We start from the raw sequence: 16,089 nt of genomic DNA on the forward strand, positions 1-16,089 counted from the left end.
GATTATTAATTTGAGGCGAATACGAATTTATCGACTTGTCATTTTTAGCAATTTCACATGTGCCACTTAAAGTAGATAAATACCGATTTTTGGACATTGTGAACGCGTTTTCATAAAATGTTTGATAATTCGTAACAAATAAATCGTATCGTGAACAAACTGAATTAAGTAATTTAAAAAATTCGGTTTTTTATACATCCGATTTTTTTAGCATCACAAGTGCTTAGCACTAAACCACAAAACAAATGTCAGATAAAGAGGTACCGACAAATGTCAGATGGTACCCGAGTACCATCGCTGTTGTCAAATATAAATAAACACTAAGCTTAAAATATTTACGCTCAACGAGAAAGTTGCATATGTATACAATAGATTTGATTAAATAAAACCGGCAGTTCATGGAACTTGGAACAAAAGGACTCAAATAAGGCTTGACAGCAATGTTCAATTTATTGTGTAACGCCTATTATGTATTAATTATTTTTCACAGATTACACAGATACGCAGCTCCTGGATCGTTACAAGTAAATATATTTCTGGACGGCTTACATAATGCTAATCTTATTAGTGTTTGTTTATCCTGAAAGTATATAGGAATGGATAATTTAGATGATGATTGCTTGGTGAGTATTTTTAAGCATGTTACAGACATCCGTGATCAGGTACACATTGCGCGAGTTTGTTCGCGTTTTGGAGAGATTTTCATAGGCATTTGGCGCCGTCAGAATACCTACCGGACTCTCAATTTATCAGAATGGCGTAATTGGCTGCCAGACGCACAGGATTTCTCATATTTCTTTCAAGCAACACGCGATGGCTTGATGTCAATAGTCGTCGTTGATGAAACTTTAAATACATTTTTGGTTGATATGCGGTATTTTTTGAATGCAACTGGGAATAAAGCTGATAGTGAACGTAACCGTCTCTCTCTGAGAGGGGTACGACATTTTGTAGATGCAGAAAAATCTATGGATACCATGATTACAGATAGCGATATGAAAATTTTAGCACAAACATTTCCAAATCTAAAATCACTGGATATAAAGGAACCCCTAAGTGGACAGCATCTTGCCGATTTTTTACAACTAGAGGAATTGTATTTATACGTGCCATCGAACACTCACTTCGAGATTGAAAATGCCCATTTTGAGGAGATATGCCTGCGGTTAAAAAATTTGCGAATATTAGATGTACGCAGATATGACGGAAAGAGTTGCCTTGATTTGAAACCTGTGTTAAACTGTAACAACTTGGCTACGCTCAAAGTTAATTTAAATCCACTTAAAAATATCCTTTCAGAAGTATTGCGGCTACCGAAATTGGTTTGTCTTAATGTAATGCTGGATTTTGAAATCGATATTGGAAGCATACAGAACGTAGATACGCATGATTTCAAAATATACGAAACAGTTGAATTTCGTGATATATTAAAAACTCAGAAGGAGCGTATAAACGGTATAGCAATAGATCTTTACTATTTTCCAATGGATTCCAATTTGGATTTAGATTTAGCTCTGTGGCAAGGTGGGAAGAAATTGAAAAAATTTTGCCTTTGTAACTGTGAATTTAATCCGGATGAACTGATAAATTACTTAAGCACGATGAACTGCTTGGAAATTCTATGCTGTCGCCATTGGGAACAATTGGAAAACAAACATGTAGTACATTTCGTTGAGCGATGTCCACAATTGGAACATTTGGACATTAGTTACTGTCCTAACATCAATGGAAAGTTACTTTATCAAATACTGGACGTACTCAAAATGCAGGATAAGGAATATCCATTGCATCTCTATTATCTGAGAAGTGGCCTCGAACATGAAGTGGAAAAAATGGTGAATAAGTATGACCCGATGATTTGGCGTTTAGTGAAATTATCCACGGAATTTCCGCCCGGTTCGGAAAAGGGATTGAGTTATGTGTATCGAGGTTATGAGTTTGATTTCATTTGCAATGATATGTGACCGCAAAGTTTTTAGATTAAGAGCCTAACGCAATGTTTTGATCTCTGACAATCAAAAAAGCTAAATCGATTTCAAAATAAATATATTTACATATACATATATGTATTTAACGTGTATGAAACAATTGCATTTTTAGCACTTTCCGTTATCCTTTTAGTATCTCAAGATTTATCAAAAATGTTCAAATGAGTTTCAGTAGAAATATGATGTTTATAGGTAAAGGAGGAAATCTGGCCAACACCAAATCGTTCATCGGCTTTCAGCGCTATGACCAGCAGCCAAGTTACTTTCACAATTTGTAATCTACTATTGGTATAGTCGTATCTCTTACGCGCGAGGTAAAGGCTTTAGAATTGGTACCTGATGTTAATTTTGCTCTCTGACAGACAAAAATATTTAAAATAATGCTAATTAGGAATGTTTTAAAGACTCTGAACAAGTTAGTGTGGAAAATAAAATAAAATTCTAAGACTCTAAACAGAAATATACAAAGTGCATACGGTGAGCAAAAATTCCCATTATTTCTGCTTAGTTCACATTCAATTGCTACATTTTTTCATTAGTGCGAATACCATCAGTGGTGTAAGAATTTATTCCTTTCGCAATATTCAGTCGCGCAATTTGGTGATTAACTGACATCGCGTGCTTAAAAGGTTAATATAAAGCTGAAGTGATAATACAAAGTGTTATTATATTATTTATGTAACGAGAATATTAAATAAAAATAAGTATATAATGAATGAATATTGGTGGATGACGATGCCACTGTTATCAGTGTTGCAATGCCAATGGTTTCTGGCCTGTACCGCATACCATTCACAATTAATTTTTTGTCGATGGTTTGTTGTATGAATTGAAAGCGTTGCCGCTTGTTATGAAATTAGTTCTCCGAAAAAATTGTCAGTATTTTTTCGTTATTCTGAAAAATGTTAATTAAAGCAATTGTTTAATTTAATCTAATGGTAAACTCAATTCTGTGCCCAGTGTTACAAGTAGAGAAAAGCGCGTTTTTAAATTTCATATCTTTATGTTATAACCGTTTTTATAAGGGGGCGTCCATAAATTACGTGAGGTGTTTTTTTTAATTTTCTATACCTTCCTCCCCCCCTGGTGAGATGTCGTGATATTTTATTCAACCCCCTCCCCCATCCCCCAATCTCACGTGAGATTGGGGGATAATGTGGGTTTCTTATGTAAACGCGTTGGATTGTTATTGTAAAAAGAGAAAACAAAATTTAAAATATAAGTGTAATAAAAATTTAACAATACGAGTAGAAGACTTAAATCGTAACTACTGCGATTAAAAAAAGAATATCTACTCTAATTCAGTCCATGGAGAATCATGCGCTGTTTCAAGAGAGACTATTAGGACCAACATGTCCGTATGAGTTTCAGTAAAATCATCTGCTCCTTCAACTTCGTTCTGATCTAGCCACTCTAAGCCGTTGACGCTTGCGCACAGTAACTCATTAGCTCGTCTTGCGACAATCCGTGAGGGTCGCACTTTGCGGTACATACGCGTTTGCTTAGCTGGTGCAATGTGAGCTGCTCGCCTGTGCTCTGCAGCTCTTGTGATAGATGCGAAGTAAATACCGCATGTACTGCAGCATATTTTCTCTAAATCATCACGTATACTTGGGCAATAGAGATCATAAGGCGTGCTGATGAAGGCATTCAGCGGTTGAATCGGTAGGCGTATTAGAAATGGAGCAAATGACTTTCCGTCATGTTCTTTAAAGTCCGGAATTATCAAACGTCAATCAACCTAAGTGATGGGGTATGGAGGTGGCAGAAAACGGTCGTGAAGAATCATATGCAGATCACTCCGGCGTGCGCTGCAGCACTTAGGTCAAGCTCCATATGCAGCTTAGCAATCTGTTTCTTCATAGTATCTTGTGCTGGAGTGGGACGTACGTTAGATGGTGTAGTGTTCGACATAGCTTCATCCTCATCATCGCTGATAACAAGAAGCTGATTTTGAATTATGTGAAAACAGTGAAGGAAATGACCGCGCTAATATTTTGTAGTTATGATTTTAGCATATTTTATCAAGAATTTCACTGTTTCAGTTTTTTTTTATGCTATTAATTGTAACAATAAACTTTATATAAAAAAAATATTTTCTTAAAAAATTATATATTTAACCTACCTTTTGAAGGAATGCTAAAGTAGACCGAACTTTTCTCTCAGTGGATTCCCTGAGAAGCCGTTCAATCTCATGTTTAATGCGATGTATTAACTCTTCTTTCTTCGGGAATTTTTGCTTCGCAGTATTACATAATTTTATCACATCGTCGTGGCAGGACTTCTTCGCCTTATAGACGTATCTTTTGACGTATGCGTTATAAAAATCTTGATAGCTCATTTTAAATTAGTAAGAGCATGAACTGAGTCGAGTAAAACATTTACAAGAATAAACAAAGAAGGTTGGAACCTGTCCGTGTGTCGCTGCCACTCAGCTCGTACGCTCTTGTTCATTGAGTCGCGCGTTCGGCTGATAGTGGCGCGAAAACAAACGACGGGCTACACTACAATAAATTCAGATTAAATTGAGCTATTTGGTATAAAAAAAATATGGTAGTTTGACAGTAGTAATGTACATATAACGTCGAAGTATGAATGAAATTATTTCCCTTCGAACGAATTAGTCAATGAACTTAATCATACTACGATTACGCTTAAGATTAAATCTTAACACAAAATCGAAATTTTTTTTCTTCACTCATCTTATAGTAAATCATTTCAAGAATGTTGTGTCAAAATTTTAAGTGGATCGGAGCAGAATTCTCAAAGTTATAGCCTTTGTAGGCACTCTACCTCGAATGCGGAGCATAGATAATTTTTCAGAGTCATTTTTTCAAACGCGTTTTTCCCGAAACGACTTCTTAAAAGTCGTTGCCAATCACAACTCCGAAACTATTCCCCGAACCGATTCTTTTCAAATTTGGCACACGTTTTCTAAATCAAAAATACCTCCCCCCCCCCCCCCCCCCACACTGTTTTTTTTTATTTTTTATTTTTTAAGGTTGTTTTTCACTTACAAATATGGCGAAATTTTTCGCCAAAAATGCTCGTTTTACGTTTTTTTGCCACCAAAACTACAAAAATGAAAAAAAAAAAAAATTTATTCATGCATTACGGGGAGCATTACGTCATACTTTAACTGAAAAATTCGACTTTTTTGGTTTCAGATGTTTCTACGACGAATGCCGATTGGCACCGCAGAGCACCTCTCGAAAAACATATCTCCAAAAAAACTCTGTCATGGGCTTATTTGTCAATATTTTATTATTAATATTTTTTAAAAACTTATTGAAAAGATGTACAATAACATGCAACTGATTTTATTAAAGTATCTTAAGCCATATTTCTGTAAAAAATTCAAAAAAAAAAGTGTTTTTGTTTTAGCGCTAAACCCTACCACCCCCTTAAGCATGTACAGTCTGGATAATGGACCAAATTAGTATAACTTTTTTGTTTCAATCAGACTCGACCCTCTCCCCCCTTAAAAATCTCACGTAATTTATGGACGCCCCCTAGAGACATTACTTAATGAATATCGTAAAAAATATATTTATAGTTTTTGAGTTATGACAATATAGCGATCAACATATACATACATATATATTTTTCTAAAAACCTTTTTAGTTACAATTTAAATTATAAGTATGTCAATTTGTAAATTTGTAATTTTAATTCATAGATGTTGCAGCTCCTGAATTTGAATGATGACTGCCTCTATAGTATTTGTGCGTTCCTTGAACTGGATGACCAGTTATCAATGAAAAACGCGTGTAGGCGTCTGGATTTGGTAGTAAAGTTGTTATGGCGTTATCAATGTAAAATACTTTCAATAACATACACCCAAATGATGACATTCAAAGAAGAGGGAAAGCAGAATTTTGTTGATCTGATGACTTGTGTTTGTGACTCTTTGGAAGAGCTAAGCATCGCCAATATCGAAAGCGCGCAACTAAGATGGGTTGCTCACTTAAGATTTCCTAAGCTAAATTTTTTAGAATGTAATATTTCTCACAACGAGAATGGGGCCAATGATGACGACGTTCGTTTTGTTACGCAAATGTGTCCTTATATTACTAAATTGGTGCTAATGAGTAGTACAACAGGCAAATACATAGTGAACTTGCACCTGCTCACTGAGTTAGATCTGAGTTGTTGCAATTATCTGGATACAGCTTATTTGGCGGAAATCTGCCAAACTTTGAAATTGCGAAAACTTTCCTTACTTTATTATGGCTACAACACGTTGCTAGATGATGGATTGTCCTCGATCGCTAATTGTCATACGCTCGAAGAGCTGAAGATCGACGATCACCACCTATTGCTCTTCATCGATGAACTGCTGGGAATGCCACGCATGCGTAAGATCGTTTGCTATACACGTGATTATGACGTCTTCTTAATGGGAAAATTGGCTCAGGCGCACGGCGTACGCATACACACACTTATTTTTAACAGTGTTCTTTGGTCAAACGATCGCCATGTCGCATATATACGGCTGATGCCAAATTTGCAACGATTCATACTGCAGGATGATGACATTGAGGACGAACAGCTCGAAATTTTGGCCCAGTGCTTGAATCAACTCCGAGAATTCCATTTCAGCAGCAGCCGCCTAGAAAGTGATAATGGAATTTTGGACATTGTGAAGCGGTGCAAAAAGTTAGAAGTACTAAATTTAACAAAATCGAATATTAGTGGGAACTTTTTGCAGAAAATAGATGCTGTTCTGAGTGAGACAAAGCGAGATGGTCCTTTGAAATTGTATTGCGGCGAGACAGCGATTGCTAATGAACTCATCTTAGAGGTAAGCAATTAATTCAAATTCTAGCAAATATTTGAATTAAAAATTTTTTCTTTTATCAAAACTTTGCGATAGAATGAGCAGTTACTTGTTACGATTGAGGAACCACTTTTGAAGTTGCCTTGTGGACGTTGCTTCCAATGCGAATGGTAATCATTACATCAAAACATATGTACGTATATACACATGCATGTAAATAAAGCTGAAGAATTAATAAACAAAATTAATATTGTTTCCATAAAAAACCCCCATGCGGCTATTGAAAAATAGATCAACTTATTTTAAAATATATTATATCTTTTTTATTACTTTACCTACTTTGTGAGTGATTTCATAAAAATTCATATAAACCATTGTCACTTTCCTTGCTTACATAAATACATATGTATACATGTTCCAATGTCTTCAACTCATAATCTCGTTATTTTTATATATATTGTAAAATTGACACGATTTTCGGTCAGCTATTTGAGTATATGCTGTCGTTGCAATATGAAGTCCCACGTATCCTTCCATCGCAAGCTGATCACTTCCCGTGCAGTAATTTTCTGTATTCCGTATGTAAGCGGTAGAAACTTGAAAAATACCCACACAACGGACATAAACCAAACTATAATACCCAGCCTATAGCTACGCGCTAACCAAATCCACTTCTGATGCAAAACACCTTGCCCAGAGGCGTCGGTATCAGAATAACAGCGCAGCCGCAACAGATAGTCGATGTGTTCCAAAACATAGCACAATAGCAAAAGTTTGAAGAGGAAGGCAGGCAGGTAGTTGTGCAAAAATAGTGCGCGATCCACTGTAAAATAGGGCAGGTAGTGCATAAGATAACCAACCAAGAATATATCGCCAACTTCACGGAACCGTTTCCATTCACTTTCGGGAAGATCGAAGTGCAGGCGGCGACGGCGCAGCACATAGAATACGTTTAGTGCGATGTAGAACAGGAGTGCTGCAGTTCCAGTGTACCAAATGATGACATTACCAAGCAAATGTATCTGACTGTTCGTCTTACTATCAACCCAGTAGGCGATGCCTTTGTCCAGCAAGGGCCATTCGAGTGGTGAGGAGCTATACATGTGCGAATTCACCTGTTTCGTGTTCCAAATCATTTTCGTTTGTAATTCAAAAAATTTCGATAAAAAGCTTAGCTTTATCTTTTTCGTGGGAATCATCTCGGCTTTAAGGAGTTGCCGCTCACGCTCTCGTTGATCTTGTGCTACGTAAAGAACAATGAAATCAATTTTATTATTGTATTTTTACATACATATTATAAATACAATAAGCATTTTGACCGCTTTTATTTAACGGATGAGTAACGACGACGATTATATCGGATCTCAAATTGACATAATAATTTTGACGTGATAACGTCTTATAATTCGATTTAACAGGCTGCACGCACGAAAAAATGTGTCGTTACCTTGCTCATTAGTGTTACCTTGCTCATTTGTCGTTACCTTGCTCATTGCCGTTACCTTGCTCATTGCCGTTACCTTGAATGAACTGCAAGCGAAAGCGCGAAACGAACGACAAAGCAAACGAACGGCAACGTTCGACATCTTGCTCTCTCCTACTTAAGTGAGCGTATATGTGTATGAATAAGCGCATATGTACATATATAAATTCACGTATTTGTATTTGCATATGCCTTCTTATTGATTATTATTCATTTGATTTACTTGAAGAATTTAAAATAAAACCAAGTTTGTTAATAATACCTGTTGTTTTAATGTTATTATTATTTTTTGACGTGATAACGTCTTATAATTCTATGTAGCCGGCTGCACGCACCAAAAAATGCGTCGTTATCTTGCTCATGCGTCGTTACCTTGCTTGAACAGCATGTTATGTTATGTTATGTTATGTTATGTTATGTTATGTTATGTTATGTTATGTTATGTTATGTTATGTTATGTTATGTTATGTTATGTTATGTTATGTTATGTTATGTTATGTTATGTTATGTTATGTTATGTTATGTTATGTTATGTTATGTTATGTTATGTTATGTTATGTTATGTTATGTTATGTTATGTTATGTTATGTTATGTTATGTTATTTTATGTTATGTTATGTTATGTTATGTTATGTTAATGTTAACTCATTCTCTATATCCATACAAAATATCTATCAAACAAATAAAATTAAAATTTTCTTTTGAAAAATGCAACCATTCAATCAGTATTTTCTTATGACGTTATCACGTTAAACTATCGTCAGTAAACCGACTTTACAGACAACCTATTTTTAATAAAGTTTTCTCAAAATCACTTCAAATGCATTTCTATCATTACTCTCCCGTTTCTAGAACTGATTCTCCGCGGCAAAATTGCAAACATATTAAAAAATGGTTTTCAATGATTCATTACTTTTTGTGTAGCGATGCTCCTCTACATTCCATATTACATCCTTGTGTTCCACAATCCGATCAGCCACCACTTCGTGTTGATTAAATCCCCACTCGGGAAGCTGGCGTCCACTGTAACGCAATGCTGCGCCAGTTGTATGATGGATAAGTCGCACCTCTGATTTAATGGCATGCCAAATAGGTCCTTCCTACCAAATAAATTACACAAATATTTATGTGGTGAATTAACAAATAACGCGTGAGTTTAATCGGTACAATCTCAAAGATATATGACACCGTCCGACACATGTTTGCACACTTTCTAGTAAGCTGTTTTTTCATGAAATATTGGAAGTTTCATAAGAAGAAATTAATTGATAAAACAAGTAAGGAACCCGGCCAAACCTTACATACCCGCGCACGTTTAACTAAACTCTAATTTGGGCTGGCTGTTCATTTTTATAATCCAACAAACTTATAGCTAATCAGAATTATATGTAGCTTTTGAAATCAGAGGAGAGATAAGGACCAGTTCCTCCGTATGCTTCAGTAATTTTGCTACTACAAAAATATCACGTTTTCTTGCATTTAGGAAATTAAAATTATATGGGAGGTGGGCTCTGTTATTGACTGGCCTCGCCCATTTTTTTGTAGAAAAATTTACCTTGTATCAAGGGTGGTATATGTAAATTTTTTCAGAAGTTATATGTTATAACATCAGATAGGCGAACAGAAATTTGACCAGGGCCACGATATAAAGGAAACGATATTGGAGGTATTCTCGCTGAGTACTTCTGGTCACTTTGCCGTGATATATTCCTGAAGCTTTCAATCGTCAGAATAAGTACTCAAACTTTATTACAAAATTAGAAAGTTGCTAGAAAACATTTCTACTCATTTTATTTCTGATTTGTTCCAAATAATTTTAAATTGGAATATTTAAATTTGTGACTCAGAAGAAGTTCTTGTATAAAACAAGCCCGTATGAGTAATATTAATGAAGAACCATTTTGCATTTAAAAAACGTAAACCAAATAATCCAGAAAAACCGTTAGGTACGGGTATCCTTTTTTCAGCCCTACTTTCCGAACAGGTCTCGTTCGAGTTTGTACGCAAAATGTGAATTTTGTCAGACGGTGTTATACACAAATGTAAGCCTAATAACGGCCCTATGACTGAAAGACGAAAGAGATTTTAATTCAAATTGTTCCATTTTTTAACTAATATCCTTATCAAAAGCTCTTAGATGCGAAGACTAATTTTTACTAAATACTAATTTGGGTTTGGACTGTTCGCATATCGCCATGAGTCTTCTACCAAGTTATATGTATGGTATGCATGTTCATCAAATATTTCAATATTTTTGAGTACCTACCGTGTCACGATTTAAAATCTCCACTCGCCACAATAGTTCACCAGGCATCTTAATTTCATAGTCGATGTAGCATGAGACCTCTTGACATTGCGGGGTCATGGGTGCAGCTACATCATGGGAGTTCAGTCCACGACTAGTAATGCCATGCACCAATTGAATAATATCTCCATGCCGTATAACATCCAATTCATCTCCGACGACCAAATCTTCGCGCTTCGGACGCTTCACAATCCACCAATTGTTTACGTCTTTGAAAGAGTAGCAAGTGACTTGCTGTTGATGCGAAGAACCACGCTTGTCTGGATAACGCACTGGATAGACGTGAGCGTGTGAGTGCAACCAGCAAGTGCGGCCATGAGTGTGACGCAGAGTTATCTGTGAACCGTGGACAACTTTTACCGGCTGACCTTTGGTGATGGAGGCCAGCCCGCCATCAAGAGAAGCCTGGAAGGCACTAGTCATAGCACTATCATGCGGCCCAGCGCGATACAATGTCTGCAAATGGATATAGAAAATGCTTACATACAAGGCGAGTGGCACAACGGTGAACAAAATTATGCGGCTAAGAGTTTGCAAAATGATATGAAGATCTGTGGAGAAAATATAGCTTTAGCAGTGAAGGATAAATCAAGTTTACAACATCTGGAACTTGCTTGATAGCGTATAATCGTATAATTTATCCCACAGGAATCGGCAAGACAGATAGATGGCAAGACCGTACGTTAGGAATCCGGCATATTTTACGCTCGCCGCGAACGTGAAGCACGAGACCGCAGCTAACCCTGACACCAACCAAAGAGGGCTTCCGAAACGACCACCTTGGAAGCGCAACATGTAGTAGAGACCAGAGGTAGCGAAGAACAAAAGCATGGACTCCATCAATATAAATCGTGATTGCGTGAGTAACGCATTGTCTAAAATTACAAGTAGGCCTCCCAAGAAAGCAAACCATTCCGAAAGTCGTGCGGCCAGAAGCAGTTTGTATACAATAGGAGCTAAGGCACTTCCACACAACGCTGGGACAAAACGTAGCCAAAATATTGGAACATTTTCGCTATATTCCGCTCCAATGTGTTGAAAAGTGTAATTGCCATCGTAGCCGCTGGCGGCATGTGCAACTGCGGCTATTAGCTGCTTGCCCAATGGCGGATGTTGGTCGAAGAAGAAAATGTTTCGCATGTAAAAGGATATGTACTTGCCGTAATGAATCTCGTCAAAGCTGAAGAGGAAGCAATGGATGGATTATTGCATTATCGGAATAAGGAAAAATTGCACTTACACGACATGCCGCGGCATTGAAAGCTTATAGAAGCGTGTGCAAAGTGACAAAACAAATAGAAGCCACGTACACAAGTCCAGTTGCAGGCTTACGGTGAAGGGCCGTTCTGGCGCAGACAAAACGGAATCTGGGGCCGAGGATTTCACACTGGCATGGTGAATCTTTGTCGTTACAGCATCGCTACCGACACCTGAATCGGGCGAACTGTCACGTAAAGCCGTTACAGCTGCTGCTGCTTGCACAGAAGGCAGGTTAAGCGCTGCGTCTGATGCGCTCTGTCTCAAACTGGCAGCAGTAGAACTTCGGCTGCGACGACTGCTCTGCGAGTGGGGCGTACAAGACGATAACAACGCGTTTGAAGCAACTGATGCGCGCTGCATATTTTGATGCTGCTGGTGTTGCGCAAGCGCGCTAAAATGCTCGCTCAGCGCATTCAGACGGCAGTTCACATCGCGGCAACAAGCTATGCTGCCATTGCATAGTGTGGAAGTGGTGGCGCGCAGAACTAGGGCAGAGGTGGTGTTATTGGTTGTTTTAGGAGATATGTAGTTGTTGCCGTTGCTAGCGGTGGGCTGCTTCTTCGTTCCTCTCCGCATAATTCCAACAAGTATGTCGCCTAACGAATACTGTTGAAGTCTTTCGTTTGGAGAAGTGGCCGCTATCGTTGATGGATTGTTTGAGCCGTTTGTTGTAGAATTTATAATTGTGGCAGTTATTGTTCTTGTAGTGGCGGCATTAGAGTTAACGGCGGCTGAGTCTGTGCTTACAGCAGCATGCTTTGATTTAGGTTTTGTTGATACTTTAGAGGTTGATGTAGTTGTTTTGCGACGCTGCACGGTGCTAGCATAGCTGGTCATGGCGAAACACGGAAAACAGTTATTGCTGCTCAGCAATGAATTATTTGTAGCTTTTTGTTCCACAATTCACATTTGTATTAAACCTATAAACTATTCATTCATATATTATAAATTTTTAGTTTTTTTTTTATTTTTTGTTTGTTTTTCCGTTATTATCTTTAACTCAACCGCAGTACAAAATCTTTACGCACCTGTACCTTCAATCCCAGCTAAAGTTGCTAACAAATTTTCACTTAAATTCAACTTTCTCTCTTGTACTGTGCCACCTTGAATAGTATGGCGCTCAAGTAAACGAACAAAAACAAAGACTGCTAGATATAAATTCAATTCGGTTGATCGCACACACCGGACAACTAAGTTTTAGGTTTTGCTACACCTGATCTACTTTTATTAAAGTTGCTACACTCTTACTTCGCGAAATTCCCACACATGTCTCTATTCACATTCTACTCAAACAAACATGCAATCGTATAGTCCAATTTTGCGTGTGAATAAATATTATTTAACACAATACTACAACTTTGCGCTTATTAAATTTGTTATGCAGTCGCGCATGCGCAACCAGTCCATTGGAATGTTGTAAGATTTTCACTGTCAATGCGTGTCTCCCACCACACGTACCGTAAGCGTTGCGAGTACAACCGTCGCCACGTATTCTGATTTAACAACTAAACACAAGAGTCAACCATTTGATTGTGCGCACTTTTGGCCAATATGGCTAAGCGGCTAGTTGAGGGCTCTCCAAAGCGGTTTAATGAGTTTCTCCGGTGCGCTCAGTAAGCACACCACAACGATAGTGTGTGCTTGCACCTGCTACCGCTTGCATATGTATGTATGTATATGCTTATTTGTATGCTTTTTCACTAAATAATTATAACGTTATATTTATTAATAAAAATAATATTTATTGTTATTATTCTTCAGAATTATTATATTCCTATCCAGTTTGCAAGCCAAGAAAACTAGCCAAATGAGTGGTTCAAATCAAAATTGTTCAGACAAAGAAAGATCAAGCCGTGAAGGGGAAAGTAATCAATTTAAATTTGTATGCAAATAAGTTGATTACCCACACCTCAAAACAGAAATAATATTGATGTATAAATATTTTATTTCCGAGGCCGAGTTCTCTCCTTGAATAAAATAATGTACATATGCACGCATTCAGTAGCAGAGCACAGTTTCTCTCACATTTCCCTCTCTACCACCTGAAAAGTCGATATTGGGTCTTCGCATTTTTGATACAAACAAATCTATTTCAAGTTTCTCATTGTTAGTCCATTTCCACTGACCAAACCATCTTTTGCAGTCAGCATCTCGCTGGTACTTTGAAGATGTTTTTCTTTTTGTTGTTTTGTTCTCTTTTATTAAGATCACATCGGATCGGGTTCCTGTGATGCACACATACATACTTATGTAAAAAGCATCTACTAAATTCAATAAGACAAACTTCTTACTGTCTCAAATAAGTGTTATATTAATTCGTCTGAGTATAAAAATGGTGGTACGGTGTATCTCTCGAGTGCTATGCCTCTTTTGTTGAGACTCGTTAGTCAAACAACTTAGCTGTTGAATATTTGAATAAATAAAGAATACTATTTTTATTAATAATAAACAAGAACAATTTAAACGCTTATAACCCTGAAGTGGTATACATACAGTTGTATGCCTCCTCCGAACAAGAGCCAAACTTTTTAAATAATTTTGATGTTTTATAACTGCAGTGGGGTCCAAATCGAGGGTCTACCATTGGGCTGCGCTTTGTTTTAATATTTTTTTTTTTTTATTTTATTTCTTTTATTTATGTTAATGTACGAAAAGTTAGAATTAGGTTAACGTAGCAGAAGCCGCGTCCTGTGTGTGGTAAGAGTATTCATAATTGTTGGGAAACAACTTCAGATACGAGCAAAATGCTTAGTGCCATATGTGCGTATACACCTGTTAGTTTATAACAGTGCAAAATTCGAGCAATGGCAGTTTATTACAGTGTGTATGTGAAAGGTGAGTGCAATTGTCTTATGGCAACTGCGTAAGCACGTAAAATCGCCTCCCAACACCCAGATGCAACTACCGCAAAAGCGTTGTACGCGAACTAACACAGTGGGGACATAGCCGCCATCCACAGGGGCTGAGCCGGGCTGATGACGATTACCCACAACCAGCCAAAGCGCGTAATTACAAAATCATAAACTCATCCAATCTTATTGCCTTCTCTTCAATAGAGAAAGCTGCGCGGCTCTGATTTGGGGTGGCTCAGATGTTACTGGTAACTTAAGTAGCATGTAAGTTTGACCTGTTGGCCTCATCCTGCTTCCAGAGGACTGCCTGGCATACACGCGGCCCAATAACACTGATTTTCAGTAGAACCAATAAACCTAATGTGAGTAAACTAGGAATGTAGGTCGTATTTTGGTGTAAGTGCACGAGACGGGTGTATTCGTAGTGACTGCGACCGTATCAATGGAATGGAATGAATGAATGCGCTAGTGACATTTATGAGTACGCCATCCATTTTTGATTGCACATCGATATACTCAATATTAGCTAGCATCAGCCATACGTTTTAATATAAAAATAATAAAAATAATAATAATAAAATTAATAATAACAATAATACACCGATTACACTGAGAGGCGCAATATAGCAGCAAAAATAATCCATCAACAACTGACCATCAAATATAAGTTAACAAACAACACCAATGAACCTTACTACAAATATGTATAATACCTCAAAACGTAATGGAAAACGAGGAAGTAAAGCTTTACTGGGACAGAGTGATCCTTACGGATTTAATAGTTACAAGCAATAGACCAGACATCACACACATAAACAAAAACAAAAACAAATATACCTGATTGATGTTGCAGTCTCTAATGATAATAACACAGGCCTGCGAAATCTCGCTTTTTTACAGTTTCTAAAACCGCTATGGGTGTTTCCTGAAGGTTTTTTTATGCTGAAAACGAATATGACCTTGAAAATGCTCCAGCATGTCAGGATTTTTGGCAATTTGAGGTTAAATAGTCAAAAAATGCAGATTTTGGCCATTTTTTAAATTTTTTTTGAGCAAGGTAAAGTTTTTTTTTTAAATTTCCACAACGGCATCGCAAAGTACTACTTTTTAGCTTTAAGGTCCTTTTTTAAAAATATTTTTACGATTAATATAAAAAAAGTTATTCTATTTTGATTTGGAGACTTTTAGATATGCAAATTCAACCTTTCTAACTCTCTAACGCCCCTGTAAAGGGTGAACTCAAAATAGTATAACTTTTTTTATACAATATTAATCGCAAAAATATTAAAAAAAATGGATTTTAAAGCTAAAGAGTAGTACTTTGCGATGCCGTTGTGGAAAATTAAAAAAAAAACTTTACCTTGCTCAAAAAAAATTTTAAAAATGGCCAAAATCTGCATTTTTTGACTATTTAACCTCAA

The 16,089-nt window shown here is 37.0% G+C and overlaps 3 protein-coding genes across 6 annotated transcripts; 2 read left to right on the forward strand and 1 right to left on the reverse strand.

The window, feature by feature from the left end:
• The first annotated feature begins 148 nt into the window (after positions 1-148).
• Positions 149-6,993, forward strand: LOC129241365 (uncharacterized). Of its 4 annotated transcripts, XM_054877637.1 has the most exons (4): positions 419-429; positions 491-524; positions 5,668-6,792; positions 6,865-6,993. In XM_054877637.1, exons 3-4 carry the CDS (start codon positions 5,668-5,670, stop codon positions 6,940-6,942), a joined length of 1,203 nt encoding a protein of 400 aa, XP_054733612.1. In that variant the 5' UTR covers positions 419-429; positions 491-524; the 3' UTR covers positions 6,943-6,993. The 4 variants fall into 4 exon arrangements, with proteins under 4 accessions (XP_054733608.1, XP_054733612.1, XP_054733610.1 ...); XM_054877633.1 differs by having other exon boundaries at positions 149-524; XM_054877635.1 differs by lacking the exons at positions 419-429; positions 491-524 and adding an exon at positions 2,267-2,617.
• Positions 524-2,032, forward strand: LOC129241364 (uncharacterized). The gene has a single exon (XM_054877632.1). It carries the CDS (start codon positions 597-599, stop codon positions 1,962-1,964), a length of 1,368 nt encoding a protein of 455 aa, XP_054733607.1. The 5' UTR covers positions 524-596; the 3' UTR covers positions 1,965-2,032.
• A 123-nt stretch (positions 6,994-7,116) lies between the features above and the next one.
• LOC129241661 (protein O-mannosyltransferase 1) lies at positions 7,117-12,735 on the reverse strand. Its single transcript, XM_054878114.1, has 5 exons — positions 11,797-12,735; positions 11,171-11,736; positions 10,518-11,107; positions 9,165-9,351; positions 7,117-8,011 (listed from the first exon to the last, which is right to left on the reverse strand). The coding sequence occupies exons 1-5, from the start codon at positions 12,651-12,653 to the stop codon at positions 7,254-7,256; spliced, it is 2,958 nt and encodes a 985-aa protein (XP_054734089.1). The 5' UTR covers positions 12,654-12,735; the 3' UTR covers positions 7,117-7,253.
• Positions 12,736-16,089: the final 3,354 nt, after the last annotated feature.

The sequence above is a fragment of the Anastrepha obliqua genome, chromosome 3 (assembly GCF_027943255.1).
Source record: "Anastrepha obliqua isolate idAnaObli1 chromosome 3, idAnaObli1_1.0, whole genome shotgun sequence".
Taxonomy (NCBI): domain Eukaryota; kingdom Metazoa; phylum Arthropoda; class Insecta; order Diptera; family Tephritidae; genus Anastrepha; species Anastrepha obliqua.